This window comes from Penaeus chinensis, chromosome 8 (genome assembly GCF_019202785.1).
Source record: "Penaeus chinensis breed Huanghai No. 1 chromosome 8, ASM1920278v2, whole genome shotgun sequence".
NCBI classification, from domain to species: Eukaryota; Metazoa; Arthropoda; class Malacostraca; order Decapoda; family Penaeidae; genus Penaeus; species Penaeus chinensis.
In genome coordinates, this window is record NC_061826.1 from 41,683,604 (window position 1) to 41,711,103 (window position 27,500).

Consider the following 27,500-nt stretch of genomic DNA (forward strand, 5'->3'; position numbering starts at 1 on the left):
GAGGGAGGGAGGGTCCAGGGAGGGGACAGATTGGTGGATGGATAATGGAAGGTGGGGGGGGGGGGGAGAAGTAGTCTTTAAGATTTTGATGTATAACATGTATATTTGAATTTTTAAGATTCATGTTTGCAACAGATGTATACTTTAATCTTTATTATTTATATTTGCAACATATGTACACTAGAATCTGTAAGCTTTATCCTTGCACCAGAATCTTTAATTTGCAACAGATGTATATTCGAATCTTAAAGTTTTATATTTGGAACCCATGCATACTTGAATTCAAGGCTATATAATTGCAACAGATATATGCAAAGGTTCCTTGAATAAGCCTGATTTGAGGCAAAAATGGCAAATACACAATGCTGATATCAACTCGGTGGTAAGTATAAAATCTAAATCACATGAAATCAAATGAGAACATTTTAAACATCTCTCGAATTCTGGAGACTGCATCTTTGTGAAAATTTGTGTCTGGCTTGAAAGAAGTTAAGAAAACTAATCAAAACACAAACAAAAACAAACGTACAAACGAACAAACACACAGAAAACTTAAATCCACCTGTGAAGAAAACAAACAAACAAATACCTACTGTCCAGCCGCCTGCACTAACACCTTGTACACACCGTTTTGGTGGTGTGGAAGCGGCAACTCTGTGTTTGTGTACCTTCTCGTGCTACAGTTTATATGTATGTATGTTAGATTACTTCTTACAAAATATTTGGATAAGTATACCGTGTAGACTTATCTCCCTATATATATATATATATATATATATATATATATATATATATATATATAACCACACACACATGTATAAAGATAGATAAAATAAATGTTTCTTCATAAGCCATACTATTCGGCTCCGTTCCGCCAACGAAGAGTTATCAAACCTTCATTAACATTGTTATGTTCCATCAAAAATATTCAGACCAGTAAGCACTGAAACACGAATATGAAAATACGTGTGCAGTAATATCCTATTGGCTAATTGCTTTTCCCTAACACCAGAAACCAATGAAACACCATTCAATATTCTTTTCCTCGTTACCATGTGTGTGTGTGTTTGCGTGCGTGCATACATGTGTGTGTGAATGTATGCGTGCGTGTGTGTGTGTGTGTAGTTCTATCTGCCTATGACTAGGCACAAACCTTAACGTATATTAACATCTCTTAACGCCACCCCTTCGCTACTCAAAGTATATTACGGTCGTTTATTACATATAACTAATGCTGGTCTGTTTATTTTCTGCCTATGAATTGTCACTGTAACAGCCTTCGCGAATAAAAGTGAATTGTCTAAACTAATCTGGCGTATTCATGCACAAACTAAACAAATGCACAAAACACTATGCCTAAACTCACAAGACAAACAAACACAAACCAAACCTAAACTCTCTTGGCGTATTCATGAGCAAAAATAAGTAAATAAATAAATAAATTAATTTATTAAATAAAAAAAACACTAAAATACTGAACTCGCCTCGCGTGTTCATGTACGAGACAAACGTACACAAACACGCAAGCAAACATGAACAAACAAAAACCAAAGCAAAATCTAAACTCAAAAACAAAACAAACAAACAGGTACAAGCATAAACAAGGACAAACAAAGCCTTTTAAGCTTAGCCTGGCCTATCCGCGTACAAAACAAGTACAAGCACACAAACAAACACTTACTTAAACAAACAAATGGAAAAACAAACACTAAACTCACCTGGTGCATCTACATGCAAAACAAATGCAAACAAACACAAACAAAAACACTAAACTCACCTGTTATATTCATAAACAAACAAATACAAGGAAACATACCTGTCGTATTCATATACAAAACAAATACAAACAAACAAATACAGACACAAACAAACAAAAACACTAATCTCACCTGTCGTATTCATAAACAAAACAAACACAAACGGAGACAAACACAAAACACAATCTCACCTGTCGTTTCCATATACAAAACACATACAAACACAAATACAAACAGATAAAGACTCAAACAAACAAAAACACTGAACTCACCGGCCGTATTCACATGCAAAACAAATAGAGACACAAACAAACACACAAAGCACACCAAACTCACCTGGCGTATTCATGGCCGCGGTCGCCCCTACGGAGACCTTGTCATCGCCAACTCTGTGTACTTGAACCGTGTATGTTTCCCCTTGAACCAGGTGAGCGAAATGAACCCGGCAGTGAGAACCTGTACAAGTTCGTTTTATCTCGGTGACTGAGGAAAGGGGAGAGAGAAAAGGAAGAGGAGCAGAGGAAGGAGAGGGAAAAGTAGAAGAAGAAGAGGGAGATGAGGAGGAAGGAGAGGGAGAAGAGGAAGAAGAAGAGGGAGAAGGAGAAGAATAATAAGGAGAAGGAGAAGAAAGAACAGGCGAGAGAAGAGAAACAGAGTAATCTTCGGGTTGGCTCGTTGTCCATGAAACCTGTAGCATGTCATCAGTCAGCTGTCTTGTGGAAACTTTCAAATCTGGAAGAGGAAAACATAGGATTAGCAAAAAGGACAAAGGACACCAAACTGAGGTCACATCACTCACTTTGCTGGATGCATAGAAGGTGAAAAAATACTTGGAAAAAGTAGCTTACCGAGTTATAAAAGATATACATTATACAAAGAGAAAATGCACCAAATGGAGGTCATCTCCCTCTCCTGGATGCATGTATGGTGAAAAAAAAAAGATAGACAGACAGACAAACGGGGAGAGAAAGAGAGAGAGAGAGTGATAAAAAACATACAGAAAGAAGCAAAAGAAAAAGAAGCTGATAGAAAGAGAAAGAGAGAGAGAAAGAAAACATAACAAAACAAAACAAAAAACAGCTACACAGGAAAGAAAGCCTTACTGAAAAATAAACAAATAAATAAATATACCACCACCACCTCCAGGAGTAGAACCACCAACTGACTTACCATTAAACGCAGCAAGGACGGACTCCCTCACGTCCCCACCCTCGTCTACCGCCACCACGAGGACCTCGAAATCCTGCAGTTCCTGTGGGATGCTTACCTCTTGACTGCAAGATCCATCTGGCTCGGGAATACACTCTGGACTGTACAGAAAAGCAAGATGAATGCCTGTGAGGGTATTTTGTGGAAGGGTAAAGCAGTATCTTGTTTATTTATTCATTTTGTTGATTTATATATATATTTATATATATGTATGTGTATGTGTATATATATACATATATATATATATATATATATATATATACATGTACATATATGTGCATTTACAACAAAAATATTCACTCCGTCGTCATACTTTGCTCCACTCAGAAGGCCATCAGTCTCCGGGTTGAAAACTACCACTTCGAGAGTCCCTGGTGGAGGTGCTGACAGAGTGACTCTCAGTGACATACCGTCGATTAGCTCCAGCCTCGGGGTTTCTGTCATCTCTGTTATGAGGGAGTGGTTTGCCGAAATCATATTGGTAGATATATGATAACAGGGAAATACAGACGTTGAAATGGATGAGAGAGATACAGTTAGAGGTAGCAATATGGAAATTGCATCTGTACGAATAACTTGAAATGACATTTATGATACAAAGATATTTAAATCACATGATAACACTGTTTATAATGGAGATAGCATCAGCATTATCAACGTAGCCAATCACAATAATACCCTTAAATGGCGTGTAAGACGTGTCACACTGAGAGACGTCATTGCTCCCGCTTCCAGCCGAATTGGCGATGGTGACGCAGTGCCTGAGAGTGCCCGCCGTCAGCGGCTCTGTCAGGAAGTAGCAGGGACTGTCCGGCTTCGCGCACGACCCGACGCCCTCGACACTAACGTCATCTAGGCTCCCAACATCGACTCTGACAGAAGCGTCTGGGGAGCCCAGGGCAGCGCCCACCACGCCTAACCGGGAGTCCATGTCTGCCGATCAGGAATGTCTAAGGACGACTTCGCGAGTACTTTCATACCCAGATTCACGCGATAAAAATATCATCTACATATCGAAGTAAACATAAAATAACTGCATCCAGTAAATCAAGACGAAAAAGATCAGTCGCATATGGAATCCTTGTGCTCGAGTCAACGTATTATAACATTTTCATATTATTTACCCTCTGTATCCATTACTGCGGAAATGAGTAATATCTCGAGACCTTGTAAGGAAAGCAAAGAGGCCTATCGACGAAGGACAGTGGTTTTCATGTTTTTTTTCTTTTTTTTACATGACGCTTTTTAAATATATTTTTAAAAACTCTATATGATATCCTCACTTCTTCCCCGATCCTTTTTATTATATAAATTGTGTAGTACTGTTTAGTTATATTAACGATAATTTTATCTGACTGTTTAGGATCGGATACATCCCCTTGCCTGGTGAAATGAATCATAAATAAGGACAATATATCGAATTGTATCGTGTGGCGGTAATTTAATACGTTTTCTTGCAACATTTCTGATTAAGAACCACGGACCACGGGAACTGAAGGAGGCAAGGGATAGCAATGTGCGAGGCCAGAGGCGTGCGAAACAACATACCCAAGAGGATCACGCTGACCTGGCCCACTTCGCACAAGGCCCCGTCATCACAGTACCCGGCAAAGACAAAGTCCCAGCCTCCAGGTCCTCGTACAGATGCGTCGAAGTAATACTCGGAATTCCCGGCGACTGCTTCAAGGTCTTCGCAGTCATCTTCGGTGGCGACGTTGGACGCGAAGGTCACGAGTTCGACCTGCGTGACGGTGTTGCTGCTCTGGACTTCGACTCGGGTCTGGGTTTCAGCGTCCATGGAGGTGATGACCTGCACTTGTGACGTGGGAGGAGGCGTTTCTGTGGAAGCAGTTGAGAAATTGGTTCTTACGTCGAGTCCTGCGTTTTTTTTTTTTGTTTTTTTTTGTGTGTGTGGTGAGGAACTTGAGAGTAAAAAGTCCTGAATTAGAGAAATTATAAGAGTGATAAACCATCTGATTGTTGGTCACAGTGCCCCCCAAAATAAACAATGACGATGGTAATAACAAAAAACCATCTGTAGATATATCCTCATAATTGATATTTGATTCCTTCTTGACGCTGAATGATAATCTATAGATGACAAGTTTAACTTTAATGAACATGTGGAGAATGTATACAAGAAAGGGCGTTCAAGAATGTACTCTGTTAGACAACTTGTTAAACTGAATATTGATAATAGGATCTTAGAACTTTTTTTATACATCTGTATTGCAGTCTGTGATAACCTTTTCAATTACCCGCTGGTTTGGTAACTACCATAGAATCGAAAAACAAAACTGTCAAAAATTATCAAACACTGTTCTCGTCTTGGAGTGCAAAGTGTACAATCTTTGTCTGAAATATTTAAGAGATGCTCATTACATAGATGTAATATGATTTACAATGACTGTGAACACCCATTAAACAGCAATTATAAAATTTAACCATCAGGAAGAAAATTGCAATGTATTAAAAGCAGAACATCACGCTATGCCATATCATTTGTACCATCAAGGATTAAATTAATTAACACTGAACAGTCCTTCAAACTTTAACTTTACTTGTATGTACTATATTCATCCTACTCACTATTATCACTTATTATTATTCATGTTTATTGTATTGAATTGATTGAATGTATGAAAGTGTACAAAAAGTTCCACTTTGGTGGTTAATAAAGTATTTATTATTATTATTATTATTATTATTATTATTATTATCACAGTGACGAAAAAAAAAAAACGATAATGATAATAATAAAACAACACCTGTAGTTATATCCTCATAAATGGTATTGGATTCCTTCCTGACGCTCACTGAGGAGGGCGCTTCCACCCCGGCGAACCAGACGCGACACGGCGGCCCAGCTTGACACTCCTGGGTGGCTGCGGGAGAAGGCGAGGGGCCGGGCAGCGTGACCTCGTACGTGCCCCCCGATCGAGGGTCGACCTCCACTTTCAGCAGGGAGGGCGTGAGGGCGACTGCACTCACTTTGTGTACTGTGGCAAGATGAAAAACATGGATTGCCTTCACTTATAATGGTAACAATAATTAACTTGTCATTGTTAAGATATACGCATTATTGATCTTCACGAGGACAATTTTAACATGGATGCAAAGAAATATATAGTAAGATCAATATTGATATCATTGAATGAAATTAATGTTACACAGAATAGGCATGCGAGTTAACAATCGTGACAGAGGGAATAATTGTGATGGCGATGATAATAAAAGCATATGATAGTGCCGAGATGAAATTAAAGATAAGAAAAATGGTAATAACTGTTATATCGGCTTCTGTTTTATCTTAACTGAATTTCAAAACTAGAATGACGTGGTTCAGGTTATCCGTTTCGAATGAAAAGGATAACCATTCTGAGCATGAAATAAACAAATAACAATTATAAACAAGTATTTGTCGGCGGCGAATGCCAGTGACAACGTGACATAAATAACAGGTACAGCCACCAAGCCAAGAAAAGCACCTTCGAAGGGCACAGCGAGTGACGCCGTGACGTAGCCGTCGCCGTCCAGCACGACGAGCGTCACGTCGAAACCGTCCAGGTCGTCGGCGACGGCCACAGGCTGCGAGCAAATGCCGTCGCCCAGGTCGTCGCAGCCGAAGCCGTCGGGAGACATGATGGAGTCGTCCCTGGAGACCACGACCTCAGTCCGCGCTCCGTCGGGCCGGGGCTGCTGCACTCGCAGCTCCTGCCGGTTGCGGAGCTCCAGGGCCGGGGCTTTGGGCGGGTCTGAGGGGAAGGGGGACGGCATGATGTAAATTTCTCTTTTCTTATTGTAGGAATGCATTCTGGTATAATAGTGTACAGACATGCTGTGAAAATGCACATATGTTTAAGTTAACTTGTGTATTCATCCATCACTAACGTACTTACGATGGTAAAACCACTCGTACCTACAGATACGATCATAAATGATTATCAACTCGGCTTCGAGTATTACTACTCTTTCTAGCCTTTCAACATCCAGCATGATAGATATAATTCAACAATTTCTTATTTACAAAATTTCTACTTATGCTTAAATAGCGGGTTTTTTTTCTGCAACCACAATAAAAAATAAACGAGCTGTTTCATGGTTGGCCGAAGGAGAGGGAAAAAATGTGAATGGCGCTTGCTCATTGGTGGAAATGTTTTACTAGAACCCTCTATTGGCTACCACTTAAACGGTCGTAAATGACAGGGATTGACCTGTATCATACAGCGTAGCTTGAATATGTAATGCCCTGTCTAACAGAGAAAGAAATCTTAAGTAATTACTCTGCACTTCCGACACAACGGCGTCGCAAAATGTGATCTCGGGAAGGTCGTCGCAGAGGGGGGGCAAGGGGGCGGTCTGGTCGACGTAGTAGCAAGGGCCAGAGCCTCCCGCGCAGGGAGTCTTGTCAGGGACGTCCACCTGGTCTCGCGCCCCTGGATCCACCCTTAGGGACGGGGCGCTGGAGTCCCCTACCTTCGCCACCCTAGAACCCGGGTCTGTGAGGGAAGGGAAAAGATTCCGGGGATTAGATACGGTGATATAATCTTTTTGTTTATTTTTTTTCCAGTTTGCTAACGGCTACTTTCAGACGATCCATTTGAGCTAGAGGATACTTTAAGAGCAGTTTCCGTCTACATGACCACGCTAAGAAATCGACAAGGAATTTCTACACTACACTATAACACTCCAAAGGGTATTTCCTCACCTGTTAGATTCTGAATCACGGAGCCAAATCCCACAATATCATTTCCTTTATGAGCTTTTATTATGACTGCAGTTGAATCTTGAAAATGTCCATCGAACTCAAGCTCTGTGGCATAGTCATCGATGATTTTAAACAGATAATACAATTTCTGTTGTCCGTTTGATGCCAGAGTTAACATTAGAGTAAAATCATCTGCCTCTATTGCTTGGTGGGGATCCAAGTAAACCTTTATGTTTTGTTTCTTTCCGCTCGGGTCGTCGTCTCTGGATACCTTGTGGAGCGCCGTGATATTGAGAGGAACTGAAAAAAAATACATATACACATTACCTATACATACCGGGAAAAAATATGTACATACAAACACACTGTACAGTGAGAGACACAACTATCTTCCCAGATGTGTCCAATGATTTGTTAAACATGGCGACATATTCTGAGAAAATAACTAGTGACGTCAAATGGTCGGTATGTATATCTGCGTAGTGGCGACTGTTCGACTGTTTCGAAACAGTCGAACCCGTTCATTTTCGTTGAATGCTAAATAATATTATAAATACTATATAAGCTTTATACTAAGGGCAATATGAATCTGAACGGTGACATCAGATAAGCCTTCGGAATGACAGTGTAATTCACGTTATACGCTATGATTTACGTAATGTGATAAAAAGCCAGGCCTGATAGATGTCGGTGTTAAGGTTACCCAATCCTTAGCTGCCAGCGATATCATTAACCTATGTGTGTATATATATATATGTATATATATATATATATATATTCTTATATATGCGTGGACAGTTCTACTTACTACAAGATAAAAACCCCATCCATACTGCGAGGAATTTTCGGGAATGGTTTGCGGATCACCCTAATATCACTATTGAAACCCCTGGGCCAATGTGACCAGATGGGGTGGGTGTGATGACCGGAATCTGAGAGCGAATATGGGAAACTCTACGTGGGCAACCATGACCCAGCGCCTTGCCGAATCAATGCCAAGGAGGCTTGAACAGTCTATACTATGTAAGGATGGATAAATAAAGTACTGATGATTTGGCATTAATGTATTATATATGATGACGAAAATTAATGTATTGCGGTTACACTGGTCTGATTTTGTTTTCTTATCCAAATCCATAGCTGCTGTAACTAAACATATTTATACATATGGTAGAAGGTGGTTCTTTTACAAATCTGTTTATTTCATTTTTTTCCACCCTCATTTTCAGTAGACAATACAACGAGAATACATTTACGTATATTTGATACTCAAAATATAATTCCTATTATGTAAAAGTTGAATTACACCATATTAAATTTCATGCTGTCATTACTTTTAGATATAAACATTTACGTATATCTGGTACTCAAAACATTATACATGTAAAAGTAAGAAGTATGTAAAAGTAAAATTACACCATATTAATTTCCATGCAACTCATAACAAGCTTAACTTTTCATGTTAACGCACTCGGCCATTCGCACTCGCACGTTCGCTAAAAGAATGACTGGCATGTTAAAAACCCAAGTGAAATATATACTTTGGTGAAGACAGAATATTACATCAGTGACTGCTGATTAGATATTTGGCCGAATGTACTGCAATTTTAAATACATTGCGAATATAAAATTGGGGCTGAAAAAAGCCCGTGTGGTTCCGCCATAAGACTGAGAGGACGCCAAAAATGTGTGTGCCATTATTCACCACCAGTTTGAATCATGGGCTCAGAGATACTGACATATGCTGAAACTAAACAGGCGATGGTAATGTGTGAATACATATAATTGGCATGAATAGTTTAGTAGGCGCACCGAACCATTATTGGTGAATTGGCACCTCAGTTCACGGGTGAATCAGGCCTGCCCCCTGTACATGAGTGGCACAGATACGTGGGTCGATTGGCTCAACGCTTCCCAAACGGTCTCGCCAAATCTAGGGAAGATAGTTGTGCCTCTCGCTGTACACACACACACACACACACACACACACACACACACACACACACACACACACACACACAAACAATCACACACGCGCGCGTGGAAAATATAACAAAAAGGTAACAAGCTGTAATTGAAATTGAGACGTCTTGAGGAGTCCCGACGCCAGGTGAATAGTTTAGTATATCTATTGTGCATCTTACGATAACATGATAACGGAACTCTTAAGATGTACTTGAAATATGATAAAGTGTTGGAGAAGTTCTATTCCAGGAAATTAGTATTTACTTGATAGAGCGAGAGAGAGAAAGAGAGAGAAAGAGAATAGGAGAGGAGAGAAGAGCAGAGAAGAGAAGAGAAGAGAAGAGAAGAGAAGAGAAGAGAAGAGAAGAGAAGAGAAGAGAAGAGGAGAGAAGAGAAGAGTGAATGAGTGAGAGAGGAGAGGAGAGAAGAGAAGAGAGAGAGGGAGGGAGAGAGAGAATATAGAACAAAAGTTATATATATCTATTCGATTTGAATTTATATTATTATCGTTATTATTGTTATCTTTAGTATGAAGATCACATTTACTACTACTATTCCAACTATTACCACATCGCTGATAATATCGCTTTCATCATCATCATCAACATTATTATTAATAATATTATCATTATTACCATGACCAGTATTATCAATATTATTACTATTGTTGTTGTTGTTATCATTATTATTATTATTATTATTATTATTATTATTATTATTATTATTATTATTATTATTATTATCATTATTATCATTATTATTTTTATCATTATTATTATTATTATTATCATTATTATCATTATTATTTTTATTATAATTATAATTATTATTATTATTATTATTATTATTATTATTATTATTATTATCATCATCATTATCATCATTATAATTTTTTATCATTACTATTATTATCATTATTTTTATTATGATTATCATGATTATGGTTATCATCATCATCACCATTACTATTATTATCATCATTATTATCATCTGTGATAAATATCATCACTAACATTATTATTATCATTATTAGTATTGCTCTCCTCATCATCATTACTATTATTATCATCATTATTATCATCTCTGCCATAAATATCATCACTAAGATAATCATCATCATTATTATTATTATTATCATTATTGTTATTATTATTATTATTATTATTATCGCTATCATCATCGTCATCATTAGTATTACCACTACTACCACTATTATCACTATTATCTTCACCCTAGTCATTATCATCATTACCACTACTATCATTATCGTCATCATAATCATCAGTGCATGTATCATCATCAACAGCAAAAGTGATATTGCAAAACTCACTATTTTGCTCGAGGTTTTCAGGCAGGCGGATTTGCACCAGCTGTCTGACGGAAGAGTCTTTCGTACCAGCTGTTTCCAGGGTCACGAGGTCGCCTGGACTCTGTAAAGGTGAAAGGGAGGGAAGTGTTTATTATCTAGTATTTCATAATAGGGCTATTTATGTATTCGTTATATTCTGCTCTATCTTAATCTCTAATTTATTTTTGTTTCTTTGGTTTTCTTTGAAAGATGTCTTGCTGGCGATAATAACCGCAAAATAACAGTACCATTACCACTAACAATAACACTAACAAAACAACAATAACAACAACACTACAAATACGATTAATAATAGCGATGGTAACTCGTTGATCCAACTATGAGGTGAAGAAAAAAAATAGGTTTGTTGATGCATACGTACGTCCATATTTACTGAACAGAGGAAATCATCTCGTTTAACCTAATCATGTTTTACACAAGATAATCAAGTACTAGTAAATTCTGAGTAATCTTACACTCTCTGCGGAGTTTACGGTAAACAGAGTCAAAACAATGCATAAACTGCTGTATTATTTATTACTGAGTGCCAATGGTAGCTTGAGATTGATAAAAAAAAAGTTTCCTAACAAAGAAACACACACATTCAAACGTAGCTGATTCCATACCCTTGAAGTAAGGTAAAGGCAGCATTCGTGGCATCCGGCTGGGGGAGAGACGAGCGGCTGGGCAACGCCTCCTTCGGCCAAGGCAAAAGCGAGTCCTTCGGGGTCATCCCAGCAGATCTCGTAGACGTCTTTGCTCATGGGAGTTACCTCTGGGACTGCATTCGAAGTAAACGTATGATTATATACAATTATGTAAATCTAGTTTGTTCATTGTGGTATTTATCTACCATATATAGTTATACATGCGCATGCTCACAAAATATGTGTCCGATGTAATAAAGATAAATATTTGAATCATTTTTTTTTTTTTTTTTTTTTTTTTTTTTTTGAGCGGGCGCCTCTTTGGTCCGAAAGGACGTAGCATCCCACAAAGAGGCTCACCCATGAAGAACGTCTCCAGCTCCTGAATCGATTCATCACTCCCGTTCTCCAAGATCCTGAAGTTCAACGTCTTCACCAAGTCCTTCTTCTCGAGACTTATCCCAGCGAAGCAAAAACCCTCTTGCGTTTTCCTCAACGCTCCTCCTCCTCTGGTCCGCCACGCCCTCCCGAGAGCGTTGGTGACGAGGAGGTCGACCTGCCCGAAGGGGGTCCCGCCCGCCTCGCTTTCAAGACACGCCGTCACTTCTGCCTTTTCCTCGTCGACCCATTTGTAGTTTATAGTCTGTATCTTTATTTCTGTTTAAATTTAAGGAAATGGACAAATTACAGTTTATACGATGTTACTAGTAAGTATATATATGCATACATACATATATTTTTCTAAATACATTTATATCTATCTGTCTCTCTATTGTATTTATATATCTATCATTCCGGTGCGGCTACGCTTTTATTCATATGTATATTTTGAATGAGAACGATACCTAATCTCTTTACAAACGATGAAAAATGACTTCACAGAAGTGACCTTTCACCCAACACTGACTTTGGTTTGTGGTGTGCGTTGCACTGATGACAGAGCAAGTGCTGAGAAGGGCCAATACACACAGCGCTATGTAGGTGGATGTTATAGTCCCCCTGGGCATCATAACAATCCGTTTTCTGTGGATTCTTTTCTGAAATAAGGACGTTCGTTCTTAGTTCTATGTTCCATTTGAAGTAATTACACACACACACACACACACACACACACACACACACACACACACACACACACACACACACACACACACACACACACACACACATACATGATCACACACACACACACACACACATATATATAAATAGTATATATATATATATATATATACTCACATACATACCGTTAATAAGAGAATTTGCTTGTACATATGTACTGCACAATATATACGTAGGCATGAATACCCAACACACCAAAACGTACAATAGCCGAGCCCGGGCCACAAGCTGGGCAATCAGAATCAACCAGCCTTTGTCTCGCCTTATCTGCCCCGCCGCCTCTGCCCACCAGCGACTTCTCCGAAAAATGTGATTAATTCTGGTCTTCTCATTATGTGTATTTGAGTGTCTCTCAGCTTATATGTTAATTGTCTATGGGTTTTTTTTTTTTTTTTTCTCAGCTATTTATCTTTGTTTTTCTCTGGTGCGTCTCCTCTTCGTTGTTATTCTGTTATTATTGTTTGGTTTGATCTATCTGAATTTATTTTTATTTTTTAATATGTACTTCTTGTTTTATGTTTTTCGTTTTTTTCATTATTATTGTTCTGACCAGTTCTTGTTATTCATTCTTTTTTCCTATTTATTCTCCCTTCTACTGTGTCATTTCATTATCATATTCTGATTTATGCTTGTTTGTTCTACATTGCAGTCATGGTCACTGCCGTTTTATTGAATACAAATATCAGTCTAAATGAGCTGGAGACATTTCGTCTGAAATGAGATAGCGCTATCAGTTGTTGAAAATCAGGAAGATACAGATGGCTTGACGTGTGTCGACCCAACAAGTTCATCTATCAATTTCAAAATACATATATAAAAAACCACTTTTTCTCTTTCTCGATTCTAGTGCTTCGACATAATTTTGTCGTTAATTAGTGAAATATTTTCGGTTTTTAGTTTTGCTTGTAATTTTTATGCAATATCTAAGCCCGTATTCTTATAAAACGATATGACACGCAGAATCTCTGGATATAATCTGCCTGATGAGATTCCACAATTCATGTATTTACTATCTCCGCGGTGACTTTGTCTCTAGTTGTCTCGTTTATTGCTGAATGCTCTTGTCTTATGCTCCATCAGGTATAGGAATTGTGGGAATCGTTTTTTTTTTTTTTTTTTTCAGGCATATAACAAAGGTATCTGAGAAGCTAATATAAAGAAAGCCATTTTGGTGAAATTTTGGATTTTTTTTTTTTTGTTTCGTTGTTGCGTTTTGAACAATCATCTCTCCATATGAAAATTATGTACATTCCCAGGCTAGGGGCCAGTCCACAGCGAATTTAATACTATATCATTATGTATCCTAATTTGCGGGATAAAAAACAAGCAAACAGACACAACCAGGCACACAGCCATTGACTTTGATATTTGGATCAGTACTTTAATCTTAGCCTGGTATTGCTTGCCTTAGGAAAAAGTTGGTGACTTAGCTACGTCTTAAAATCATAGCAATACTTTTGTTCACAGAGATAATGGACCCCGTGACCCGATACAGCAAAAGGACGCCTACATTTTAACGTTATTTTATGAAATCGAATGTAGAATTAAGATTTGTGTGGTCCTTAGTCTTTGTAAAATGTAAAATTAAAGATTATGACTGAGAAAAATGTACAGATAATATAAACAGGGGACTATGTAGGATGCACATATTTTATCAAATCAGTACAAAACAAGGCGTTGACTTAGATAACTGTAAAAGGTTATCATTTTCGAGAGAGAGAGAGAGAGATAGATAGATAGATAGATAGATAGATAGATAGATAGATATATAGATAGATAGAGAGAGAGAGAGAGAGAGAGAGAGTGAGAAAGAATATGGAAAGAAAGCTATTGTGCATAGTCATATTGGCTATCGAATACATTACAGCATTCATATTACAACATTCATACTGGCCAGAACTGCATTATATTCTGTGTAATTTATGAAATTATTTTATCTACGTGTTTCCATATGTTACAATCCTTGCATATGTTAATTAGGGTATTTTGAGATAAACTACGTAAATATTTTAATGATTCTTGACTGCCTGCCATTCCTTTTTCAATAATTCGTATACGAAGAGACGTATTTAATGAATTAATGATGTCAAAATGATGACTTTAGTGTAATAAGTTTAAAGATGAGATGATAAGCTGTTAAAAATATATACAAGTGTAATGGACAGAATAAACATAAAAAAGTGAATTACAGATAGACTCAAATTTTGTAACTGACACGTAGCGCAAATTAATAACTAAACCTTTAGTAAAAAAAAAAAAAAAAAAAAAAAAAAATGTGTACGTATATATATATATACAAACACACACACACACACACACACACACACACACATATATATATATATATATATATATAGGTAAGGTAAGGTAAGTAGAAATATATTGATACAGTTATGCTCTCTGATAAATTAAACAACACTGCATAACACTGCCATAACAAAATAGAAGGAAAACTGTATTGAGAGATATTAGAAAATATAACAATGAGCCGAAGTAAATAATAAGAAAGGGAAATAAATGCCTAAACATTTGGCAAATTGTAACCGAGTTTGATGCATAAGATATTACCTTCACAAACGATTAGCCAGCATACCAAAACATAAACATTGGACAAAATATAACCGATTTTAGAAAGGTATTAAAAAACAATACCTTAGGGTAAAAAGACGATATTTCGATGCTAAAGGCTCTCTCGCTGGACAATATTGCAGACGAGAGCTGTCTACACACTAATCAATACACTGATAACTGCTGAATGCGAGTTGCCGAGAAAGGCCGAAGTAGGTTGTTCCGTTCTCCTCCTTATCAGTTATTCGGATAGCATGTGAATGTGTTTTGCTGTAGATGCAGAGATAACTTGGGTATTATATATATATATATATATATATATATATATATATATATATATATATATATATATAAAATCTTATTTATTCTAAAGCTATTTTCTTATTAATTTTTGTAAATGGTTTATAATATTGTCAGTTTCCTCTCTTTCTCCCCCGTCCTGATTCTTAATTTTAGTGTATGTCTCTTCTTTCTATTTTTCTTTTCTTAATAAGTTTCAAATTCTAACAAACCGTTTTCCTTGTCAATGTGAATTTTGTGGGTTTTTTTCATCCACATCACTAACATGTTGGGCCATCTCTCACGATATAACTCTTCATGCATTGGACTCATCGATAACAGTTTTTTTTTTTATCATTATCTATTTCTGTCGCTGATGTTAGATCCTCTGCATCTCTGGATATGTGGATAAATAGATGCGTAAGTAAATGCATGAATAAATAAATAAATGTGAATAAATAAATAATAAATAGAAGGAATAGTGTAAAACAGAGGATAAATTGAATTGTAATTTTGTTACACGTAATCAGTTAGATGTATGTTGTATATAGCATTATGAAGTAAAAGTTTTACTGTGGAGCCAGAATCGAGGATAGAAAATATAAGAAAAAAAGCACTTTTTGTCTACACCATAATAACTGTAATACACCATGTTAGTAATGCACAGTATGCTGAAATATTTGAACAATCTAATTAACACTGCGATTACAGATGTGGTAACGTAGTTGATTAAATGTATACCTTTTTATTTCCTCATTGAACCCACGAGTTTTTATGCAATGACTTCTGATGTCATGTTTATAACAATAATCGATGTTGCAAAGAATTTCGTTTATTGTCATTCCGTGTCGTTCAATCCCCCCCCCCCCCCTCTTTAGATCATTCAGGTTCTGCCTCTGCCTCGGACATTATCAGATTTTTACGTGATTACATTTTGAGTGGCATTAACAGATCCGGTTTCTCAGGGAAGTTCAGAGTCTTAAAGTACAGGCTTAATTTGTCAGAAAGTGACCAATATCAGTCTTACAACTCCTTCTAGTAATAACAGGGACAACGGTAAAGAACTTGGCTTGTTAACCCCACAACGATGTCTTTCGACTTAATATATGTTGGCAACGTTGCATGACACTTATTTTCAAACTTTGTATCTCTAGCATTATGATAAGATACGGACCTCCATTTCAAGATCTTGAAAATTCTTGCTGCGGGAACTAGCTTCTTAGTTCAGCCGACGAAAAATCATTTTACTTACTCTCTTGTTAGGGAATTTAAATTTATTAGGGTCTTAAATTAACCTCAAATATAATCATTCGTCAAAAATCTAGGTATCTATTTACATAATACTATGCATGGAAAGGCTATGTACTTCCATGTCATACTGAGTGCTCGTAATATCGCACACTAATTACTTCATGTGGGATATTAACCCTAATATCCACGTATCTATCCAATGTTAATAGTGTATATCTAACATTATTAGAACCAGCTTATTTTCATTTGAAATTAACTTGACTGTTGAATTAGTTTCACATATCTTAGGTAAGAGATACTTTATCTGACCAATAATTTTTCTATGAAATCTTAACGATACTGTGCAGTATAATCAAATTATATTCAAGCATGGTTACTGATGAATCTGTCCACCGCTTCGGCTATTGCCTTTAGTTGCTGGTTCTTTGGCTTAGGTTAATGCAGGCAATGTCAAAATCTAACAGACCTTAGTCAGTGTTATAAGAAGACGGAAAATTTGTCTGTGAATATCTACATTTATGTACATACATACACGCACACGCGCACGTGCGCGCGCGTACACACACACATATATATTATTTGTTCATTCCAGTGCAAGGACTTAAGCATCTCACAAATAATTAATGAGATGTTATTTGGCACTACCACCCTTACCTGATTGGATACCCTTCCTAATCAACCGCGGTTCAGTGTTCTAACCACTGGACCATATATACATGAATATAATCACACACACACACACACACACGCGCGCTCGCATATATATATATATGTATATATATATATATAGAGAGAGAGAGAGATACACATATATAAATACATAAATACATACATATATATATAGACATATAGATATATATATCATATATATGTGTGTGTATGTGTGTGCATAGATACATTTTACAGTGTTATATCCATTGATTAGGTGGCTTTAAGCGTTAGTTGGCAGGATTAACGGTTTTAATGATATATAAACACAAAAAGAAATACAGAGAAAAGGAAAGGAGGAAAATAATAGATGTTTTATATATTTTCTTCAGAAGTACATTTCATATGCTGTAAACAAAACTGTCTCTCATATATATATACATATATGTATATATATATATACATACATACACGCATATATCACACACACGAAGCCAACAATATCAATGATCATAACATTAAATAGTGTGAAGGTAGATTTACAGAATTTCCAGATAATGTTCACAAGAGCAGGACATTCCCATGGACTTGACAGATATCACTTGTAACACCTAAACATCAGCTAGTACTAAAGGATAACATTAAGAAAAGAGAATACAAACATCTATAACAGATTATCTTTTTTATCTTGTTTTTGAATCAGTGAATGAACACTATATATGGAATGAACAGTGTTTATTTTTCTGTATATACATACATAAAAATTAATAGTATAACATGCTACATTAATATAGTTATAACATTCTACGGCAGAAATTATATTTTCAATACTAATGCCATTTTGATTTTTTGCTAATTTTTACCGTACCATTAGTCTAGCATCCATATATATCTATTACTTTGATAGAAAAAAAGCACTTTAAAATTATAAAATGAATTATTACAGTAATACTAATACTGATAAATAATAAAAGTTATGGTAATATAAATTTAAGGAATCACTATTAATTATGTTTTTTGAAGAGCAAAGGAAAGTCATTTTTATTTAAAAAAAAAAAAAAAAAAAAAAAACGTGATCTTTGTTAAATAATGATAAAAACCCTTAAAGATCTTCAACCAGAATAACAAGTAAAAATAATAATAATCAGTGATTTTAAAGGTTACTTCGATTTTAAAAAACTTGACAACAATATCTGAATTAGTAGTGGTAAAAAATAGCAAATAATTGTGATGACATATATGATGAGGTCATATATTTACGAAAGAGCAAATATCTACACCGATTTCTACCTGAAGCAACCGTTGTCTTGGCTGAGGTGGTTAAAAGCCGATATTCTTAAAGGCGGTACACGGGTATGACCGGCCAAAGGTGTTCTCTAGTTGCCCGACAATACGTTTATTCAATGTGTGTGTGTGTGTGTGTGTGTGTGTGTGTGTGTGTGTGTGTGTGTGTGTGTGTGTGTGTGTGTGTGTGTGTGTGTGTGTGTTTGACTGATGACCAACGTGACGAGCAAAACATATGATATGAATTAACAGATGAAAGTCTATAAATGTTGCATTATTTATATCTTAGCCACCAGACTGAGGAAACTAATATGAAGCATGAGTCGCCAAAAAAAAAAAAAAAAAAAAAAAAATATTGATAGAAACACACTAACTTTCATAAAACGTTTGGGAAATTATATATATACACATAACTCCTGTATGCATGTTCCTCTCTGAAACATCCATACAATTAATCTTCATCTCACAACTACGTACCAGCGGTACCCTGAATGCCACAAGAAGAAAAATAACAAAAAAATGAAAATCTAGTTTCATACAAGACGCAGAACCTCGACGAGATGACCTAAGCCGCAGCGGGGTCAGAGGTCGGCGTGGCAGCGTACTGTGCCGAGCTCCTCCTCGACGACCCCTTCTTCCCTTTGTTTTTTCTCCATCTGAGGAGTAAAGAGAAAAAAAAGGTAAATGAAAAGCAACAAAAAATAAAACACGAAGAAACAGAAAAAATGCTATAAAGAGTTTTGCAAATAATGGTACTTGTTCGCTACATTGCTAGTACTAGTAAGAGGTGTAACGATAATAGTAATCAGGATGTCAATGTAAAAAATAGCATTGATAATCATAGATGAAAATGATAATGTTAATAATACCTGTTGATATAGAAAAGCTTACTAATTATGATAGACAAAGATATCCAGATAGACAAGATATGCAGTTATCTGTGTGATATCACAGGCGTGATACCACACAGACAAATGAAACGAGCGTCCAAAAAGAGATTATAGCTCAGCAGCAAACCATAAGTATGTCGCAATAAAAGAAAAAACATCAAAAGAACAATAACAATGATAATAATAGTAATGATGATAAGAACAACAACAACAACAACAATAATAATAATAATAATAATAATAATAATAATAATAATAATGATAATAATTATAATAATAGTAAGAATAATAATGATGGTAGTTACAATAATAATAATGATAATAATAATGATAATGATAATGATGATAATAATACTAATACTAATACTACTGATAATAATAATAATAATAATAACAATAATGATAATAATGACAACAACAACAACAATAATAATAAACAACTGCCATAGATAATACTTTAACTCGACGGCAAACCATAATAACCATTTATGACCAGCGTCTCCCTCACCTTAACAGCAAGAAGACGGCAGCCGCGATGAGGACCACGCCCACCAGCCCGCCCACGACCGAACCCACAATCACGCCCGTTTGCGACGCCCGAGGCTCCTGACCTGAAGCACAAAGGTAGAGTTCGTGTCTGTCTAAGTTTCATGACGTTCAGAGGTTAGGACGTAAATATGAGATGTGATTGAATCTTTGTGTAACGTTTATATTTTTTTTTTTTTTGAGTATTAAGAAAGTTTATCAACATTCTTTTGAAAATGTGTAAAGAACAAAACAGTAACGAAGCAAAACAGAAAAAAAACTAATTAATTGTTATAAAGACTTTCGTAAATAATTATGTTAATTTTATGTATAACTCTTCCATGGAAAAAAGATACAGTAGCTCAAAGAATGGCAGAAATAAAACAAAAGAGGGTATAGAAAGAAACCTGAATGAATGGATAAAATTCAAGAAAATAGGAGTAACGTGGGGGAAGAGAGGGAGAGGAGGAGGAGGATTAAGGAGGAAGTGAACGAAAAGGATAGAGGGAGATGAAGTTTACTGAGCCTTTCGCGGCGTCCCACTCGACCCGACTCACCTCTGTACGTAAGGAGCTTAGACTCCAGGCGTCCTCCGTCGGAATACATCAACACCACCAACACCGACACTGCGTCCTTAGCCTCGGTCATCTCGAGTCGCTGGGTGCACGTGCGTTCCCCTCGGTCTCCCACTCCTGCTGAAGGATTGCACCTGAAGCCTTCGGGGGAGAAAACGACGCTGGGGTCTTCAGGGTCGTAGGCGACGACCTCCCTTCCCTCCAGGACCACATCCTGTGGCAGAGTCATGCTGACTTCCAGCAGATAGTCGTCAGTGATGTAGAGGCTCGGTGTCTGGTAGAGTTCTGAGGAAAGAATAGGTGGCGCCTTGGTAGTTCGCTCGTATATCATGGCTAATTTGGGAAGTCCTTTGAAGGATAAGTGAGCTCTACTGATTATTTCATCATATTTTTATTGGTATATATATATACATATATATATATATATATATATATATATATATATATATATATATAAAGGCATTCGCAAACTGATTGTCATCAATCACACATAATTCTTATAAGGATTAATTTGATGATGTCAAAATTATAATTGCCTGAGAATTATCATACATTCGTGGAAACGTCTTTTGAAAATGAATTCGCATGCATACAATTAGCAAATAGGTAGCCACGAACAATACTATCAAAACAAGCCAACGAACACGATGCGAACAGAATGTCTGTCCCAATCACAGCAAACGAACGAAAGACGCGTCCGAATCCCCACTCACCGTGAAAGGGAAGCACAGTATCGTCACACAGGACAAGGGGCACGTTGGTGAGAGAGTCAGAGAGAGTCAGACACCGAGAAACAACCTCCGGCAGCTCCTTCTGCAGGAAATAACAGGGGGCCTTCTCTCTTCTGCACACTCGACTGCTGACCCACACCTCCGACAGGGTGCCAGGGTCGACTCGCAGTGAGGAGGGGGAAGAGGGGTGGTATTCCCCCCCTACCCAAGCCACGTTGGAGTCCAAGTCTGGTTGAAGGGGGGACGAGAAAATTGATTTGCTGTTGGTTTGTATGTACTGATCAAAGGTCATAGAGGATGTAATGAGTGTAAATCCCTCATTAATGAAATTATGGATAATGATATTGATAATAGCAATAGCAATGATGATAAGGGGTTATAATGCTGATGAAATGAATATGTGCTGATTATTATTGTAATTATATAATATTCTTTTTCTTTTCCTGACATGTCTTCACTCATTCTCTAATTCTCATTATCTCCTTTCTCTCTCCTCTCTGCACTCTTCATACATCTTCCAGTCTCATTTTCTCTTTTCTTTCTCATTTGTTCTTTTTCCCCTCTCGGTTGTCCTTACTATCTTCAATTTCTCTCTCATTCCGATTCTCTCCTTTTACCCCCTCTCCTTCACCTTTTTTCACCCCTTCTATTCCCCTTCTCTTTTCTAACCTATCCTCCTCTCTAGTCTTCTCTTCCTTTATTCTCTCCTATCCTCCTCCTCTTTTTTTCTCCTACCCCCCTCTCACTCTTTTTTCTCCCTTCTTCTCCCCTCCCTCTTACCCGGAATCTGAACGTAGGCTGTTCCCGTCGCCAACACGCTGCCGCTCCTTCCCTTCGCCGTCACCAGGACCGCGTTGGCACCTTCCACGAGCTCCGTCTTGAAAACGAACTCCCTCTGGATGCCGTCGGTCTCCGTGAGGGCGTCTAGGGAACTCGTGAACTGCTGTCCGCCCTTGAGGAAGACGAGTGTCCAACGAGTCACGCCCACGATGAGGGAGTGTTCGTCCAGCACGATTTTGACGTCGTGGTCTCGAGATGTGTGGTCGCTTGGTGTTGTCTCGCGGGGCACTTTTCGTAGTTCGAGTAGCCAGAGGGTTGGAGGGCTGGAGCGCGCTGGTGGATGGGAGGCGAGTTCATTTATTTATTCTTGTTATTTATTGGTATATCTGTTTATCTATCTATCTATCTATTTATTTATTATTCTTATCTTGTATCGATGTCTTCACCTTAGATTTTTTTACATTTCATATATATATGTGTGTGTGTGTGTGTGTGTGTGTGTGTGTGTGTGTGTGTGTGTGTGTGTGTGTGTGTGTGTGTGTGTGTGTGTGTGTGTGTGTGTGAGAGAGAGAGCAATTGGGATTTATATATTGGATGGGAATTACGTCATACTGACCTTCAGGAGAAATAGTATTCACGGAATCGGCCATTGTGACCCATACTAGGTTCAGGCTTGCCAATATCACCCACAGCTTCATCGTAAGCGGTGCCAACATATCCGGTATGCTGTAACGGGATGATGCATATTTAATAATTAATTAGATATTTATTAGTGGAATGCTAGTTGCAATGGATGAAGAAAGTTAGTTTATCTTTTTATGATTTATCAGGAATTACCACAATATTTCAAAGAAACGCAATCAGGGTAAGTTTAAGAAGATTATGATGTCCTTGAAGTTCCTAATTCCATTGCTGATATTCTTTCAATGTCAGCTGATAAGAAGGACATCCATAAATAATGGTAATAACAAAATACCCAGCAGCAGCAACAACAATAATAATGATAATAATAGTAATAATGATAATTATGATAATAATGACGATTGTAATAGTAATAATTATAACGTAGCAACAACATTGATATATATATACACTTACATATATATATATATATATATATATATATACATGAATATATATAGATATATATTTATACACATTTATGTGTGCATATGTGTGTGTGTGTGTGTGTGTGTGTGTGTGTGTGTGTGTGTGTGTGTGTGTGTGCGTGCGTGCGTGCGTGCGTGCGTGCGTGCGTGCGTGCGTGCGTGCGTGCGTGCGTATGTATGCATGTATGTATGTAGTTAGGTATATATGTGTATACACATATAAACATATGCATAATCATTTAAACATATATATCTATATATCTAACTATCCACACACACACACACAAATATATATTTATATATAGATATATCATATATTATACTATACATATATACATACAGGCTCTGAAATAACTGAAAGTCGTCTATGTTTCTATATATCTTCAGTGATTTTATGCGAACGCTTCCACTAAATTTTGGATTTCTCATCATTTTCGGATGATTACAATAAATAAATAAACAAACAAATAAAATATGTATCTATATACATACACATATATTTTGGAGAGGGATGATCATGACCTTCTTCCCCCTTAACAATGTTATTTGTACATAACCAGAACAAATTCGCTTTTGCTTCATATCAGGGTCATTTACTTGATCTGTTAATTCTTATATTTGATTTAGTTATTTCGTGATACAGTCCTCCTTCACTGCTTTTAGAAACTGAATACCATGTCATATGTAAAATATATGAAAGAACCACAAACAAATCATATAACTCACCACAACAGAATACCTGAATCACCCAAGAAAATTGTAGATTCAGTGATCTCTCCAAGGTAAACACAATCTCTACTACACAACCCGTTTATAGGTCCACAGCAAACGCCAACAGAACCCGTAGAACCAACGCTCTAGAAAGTTAACACAACCACTACTGGGAGACGAGTGTCTGTAGACCTCTCACTTTGAAGCGACGTCAGCTCCGTCCTCCTGAACCTTCCGTCTTGTGACATACGTCCGGTTCGAGATAAGGCGCTAGTATGAGGTGAAGGGGGAGTGTGAAGTGGCGCGGGGGGGGGGGGGGGGTAGAAGAGGAGAAGGAGGAGGCGGTTGTTACTTATCGGTTAAGGCGTGAATGGTTGTGGAAGGAGAGTTTATAATGCAATTATTGCTAAACTACCATTTGTTTAGTATGAAGAGTTATAGTGGCAATACCGTGCTTACTTTCAGATTTGCTAAATCCTAACTTCACACAGGCCTTCCATATTAGGTCAAGCAAGCAATAACGTGTGCCTGTATTGCTATTATTCCAGTCGCATGCTGATCTGTAGCTCCAGTAGAACAATACATAACATATCTGTATTTACACACACATATATTTCAAAAGTGTTGTATAATTTTTAATAATAAATATCGAAATTGTATTATTTCTAATATATATATCGAAAATGTTGTATCATTTTCAATAAATCTCGTTTGCACTGTTTTTTCTACCTTATAAACATACATACATACATATACATAGACAGAGACATACATATATATACATATGCATACATACACACACATTATATATATAATATATAATATATATATATGATTCTAAAAGAAATCATCGGCATTTCACACACTCAATTTTGACTGACAAGGCACTTTAATCTCTTTACATATCACTTCTTTATCGGTGTCATTTCTCTCAAAAGTGACAAAACTTCCGCCTTTCGAAATACATACATTTTCCTCCCATTAACTCATCAGTCAAGTACGATACAGTGACGTCACAATCAACTTGTCGGCCTTTCATCCGCGGGGTCGGCGGTTCGCTCCCCTCCCAATCGTCGCCTGGAGGTTATTGCTGTGGCTGGGCACCACGGCGGGTAAGGACAAAGCTCAACCGAGTCAGCACCAGCCGACACACGTTAGCGAGTCGGCATTAGTCGACACAGGCCGGGCTCCCCTCATGGACATATCCCGGGCGAGGCTCAGCTTCGCGTATATGACTCATCCTTATTGAGAACCAATTGTTAGACAAAGTATGAAATTTCGTAAGACTTGAAATTAGCAAAATGAGCCCAACTATGATTCATCAATAGGCAATAAATAGAGTTGAAAATTATAGCCAAACAACTTTCAGTGATAATATATTAACATTTACTGTATATTTCAAACAACAAAAAACAAAATCAGTATTTAATACATCAACTACACAAGTTTTCAAGTTATTTCCGTTTTGTTAATTTAATTTATTGTCAGTTTATATTTCCATTTTACTACAGATTCTTTGCCATTCTAACTTCATATATCAAATGTAAATGAAATGTAGACGAGCTAATTAAAAGGTAATGATAACACACACACATATATATTATATACATACACATTTATATATATAGTATATATAAATTTACACACACACACACACACACACACACACACACACACACACACACACACACACACACATATATATATATGTATATATATATGAATACGTATATATGTGTAGACATATAATATATATATATATATATATATATATTATATATTTACATATATATCATGTCTATTTTTACATTAGGGCAGAAAATAATATATATATATTATATATATATTCAAAGTAATCTCTTCACTGAAATAAGTATTTGTTCTTAATTAAGATGTTAATTTTCGAAATAATAAAGCCTAAACTTTAACCATTAGTGCCTTACAGTTTCCTCTAAGTGAATTTGTTTTTTATCTAAATACGAATCTCAAAAGATTATATTGAAATACTTCTTATATTATACGTAGGATATATCAAGATAAACAGAGATACACATTTCATTCTTTATTTGCGTCGCTTATCTGTCCCTTGATAAGGCGTTTTATCAGTAAGAACAACTGAGCGGGGCCGGTGTTTCATGTGCGGTTGTTCTGAATCACAAAAGTATTTTTGAGGATTGAGATAACGGCCAGAATTTCCGGTAAGTTCTATTCATGAGTAAGAGTCATTCCTCCCTCAATCCTTCCTCTGGTTAAACTTCTTTGTTGTCTGTATTCCTTTTATTCTCAGCCTGGATAAACCAAATTACACCCTCCTCGTTCAAAGTAAACCACTCGATCCCCTCATCCAAAACGGCCATTCCTATTTCACGCCGTCTCTCAACTTGCATACAAAACACTCCACTCTTTCGCCCCGAATAATCCACATTTTTCGCACCCTAAATAAGGCACGCCGTCTCTCACCGTAAATATTATAAACCAAACCTTTCTCAGCCTAAATAAACACGTCGTCTCTCACCCTAAATAAACATTATAAACGACCACTTTTCATCCTAATTAAACCCTTCCTTCCCCCTCTGGTCTCCTTCAGTCTCAAACAATGATTTTCTCCCTGTTCCCCCTCCTCCCTTCCCTCGACTCCGGCCCTGATAGATAGATAGATAGATGGTGCAGACATCGTTCTATACTCTGCCAGCAGTTCCGATTGTGCAATCAGCATAAACATGACGTATGTAGATACATATGATACATTTATCAAACTCGGATAACATTCAAATTATATTCTTACATGTTGCAATCACCATAGCGTTTTGTATTTTTTTGTTTTTTTTTGTTTTGTAATGTTAACATCACTGAATTCACACAAAGATTTTGAAATAAAAGTCCCGAGTGACAAAATATTTATTATAAAATGTTAATATTTTCTACAGTAATTAAATCTATATTGGTAATTAATCTAAGTACAATTTTGCTCCCGATGCAAGAAAATTGAGGCGAATATTCATCTAAGTACTAGTACATTAAATTACAGTTTTCAACAATTTCACATTTTTTTCGTGAAATTAAGTGTATAGGTAATATATACAATAGGTACGGTATGTATGTATGAATGTATTTATGATGTAAATGTGCGTGCGTGTGTTTGTGTATATGTACTGTCTATTTTATACGATTTGCTTTACACTTATTCTAGCAAATTAAAATACATCTAACTTTCATAATATGTCGGCTTAGATATGACACTAAGTTTAAAATGCGATACAAGTGAATACCTGGTAGTTTCTACAAGAAAATCCCAAAATGCTTACGTTAATCGCGCAATAACTAGTATATAACAATAACTGACGACTGCTCAGTACCAAACAATACATGGTAGGCTACCCTTTTTTATTACTT

The 27,500-nt window shown here is 36.7% G+C and overlaps 3 protein-coding genes across 8 annotated transcripts in view; all 3 read right to left on the bottom strand.

Annotated features, from left to right (window-relative positions):
- LOC125027982 overlaps positions 1-15,546 on the bottom strand; it is a 30,250-nt gene extending 14,704 nt beyond the window's left edge. For all 5 annotated transcript variants that reach the window (XM_047617208.1, XM_047617210.1, XM_047617207.1 and 2 more), the window contains exons 1-14: positions 15,409-15,546; positions 12,542-12,671; positions 11,995-12,291; positions 11,614-11,768; positions 10,970-11,069; positions 7,675-7,974; positions 7,250-7,465; positions 6,455-6,721; positions 5,735-5,965; positions 4,515-4,805; positions 3,645-3,899; positions 3,280-3,412; positions 2,928-3,067; positions 2,094-2,489 (exon numbers count right to left, since the gene is read on the bottom strand). In XM_047617208.1, the coding sequence (XP_047473164.1) occupies positions 2,094-2,489; positions 2,928-3,067; positions 3,280-3,412; positions 3,645-3,899; positions 4,515-4,805; positions 5,735-5,965; positions 6,455-6,721; positions 7,250-7,465; positions 7,675-7,974; positions 10,970-11,069; positions 11,614-11,768; positions 11,995-12,291; positions 12,542-12,644 (2,884 nt within the window). In that variant the 5' untranslated portion in view covers positions 12,645-12,671; positions 15,409-15,546. The remainder of the gene's footprint in view (positions 1-2,093; positions 2,490-2,927; positions 3,068-3,279; positions 3,413-3,644; positions 3,900-4,514; positions 4,806-5,734; positions 5,966-6,454; positions 6,722-7,249; positions 7,466-7,674; positions 7,975-10,969; positions 11,070-11,613; positions 11,769-11,994; positions 12,292-12,541; positions 12,672-15,408) is intronic.
- A 2,320-nt stretch (positions 15,547-17,866) lies between these two features.
- LOC125028117 lies at positions 17,867-25,243 on the bottom strand. 2 transcript variants are annotated; one of them, XM_047617458.1, is made up of 7 exons: positions 25,077-25,243; positions 22,904-23,013; positions 22,288-22,620; positions 21,490-21,735; positions 20,759-21,061; positions 20,185-20,287; positions 17,867-19,442 (listed from the first exon to the last, which is right to left on the bottom strand). In XM_047617458.1, exons 2-7 carry the CDS (start codon positions 23,001-23,003, stop codon positions 19,352-19,354), a joined length of 1,176 nt encoding a protein of 391 aa, XP_047473414.1. In that variant the 5' UTR covers positions 23,004-23,013; positions 25,077-25,243; the 3' UTR covers positions 17,867-19,351. The 2 variants fall into 2 exon arrangements, with proteins under 2 accessions (XP_047473414.1, XP_047473413.1); XM_047617457.1 differs by lacking the exon at positions 25,077-25,243 and adding an exon at positions 24,123-24,297.
- A 1,751-nt stretch (positions 25,244-26,994) lies between these two features.
- The window catches only part of LOC125028302, a 31,668-nt gene continuing 31,162 nt past the window's right edge, over positions 26,995-27,500 (bottom strand). Inside the window, exon 32 of the mRNA XM_047617750.1 lies at positions 26,995-27,500. This exon is cut by the window's right edge and continues 234 nt beyond it. The gene's annotated coding sequence lies outside the window, so the exon portion shown is untranslated.

Excerpts from the sequence above, each read along its gene's own strand:
- LOC125028117 (XM_047617458.1), bottom strand. The coding sequence starts at position 23,003 with ATGTTGGCACCGCTTACGATGAAGCTGTGGGTGATATTGGCAAGCCTG. Across the intron at positions 21,062-21,489 it reads TACTGTGCTTCCCTTTCACG|AACTCTACCAGACACCGAGC; the intron begins GTGAGTGGGGAT and ends TTCTTTCCTCAG. Across the intron at positions 20,288-20,758 it reads TAAGCTCCTTACGTACAGAG|GTCAGGAGCCTCGGGCGTCG; the intron begins GTGAGTCGGGTC and ends TTTGTGCTTCAG.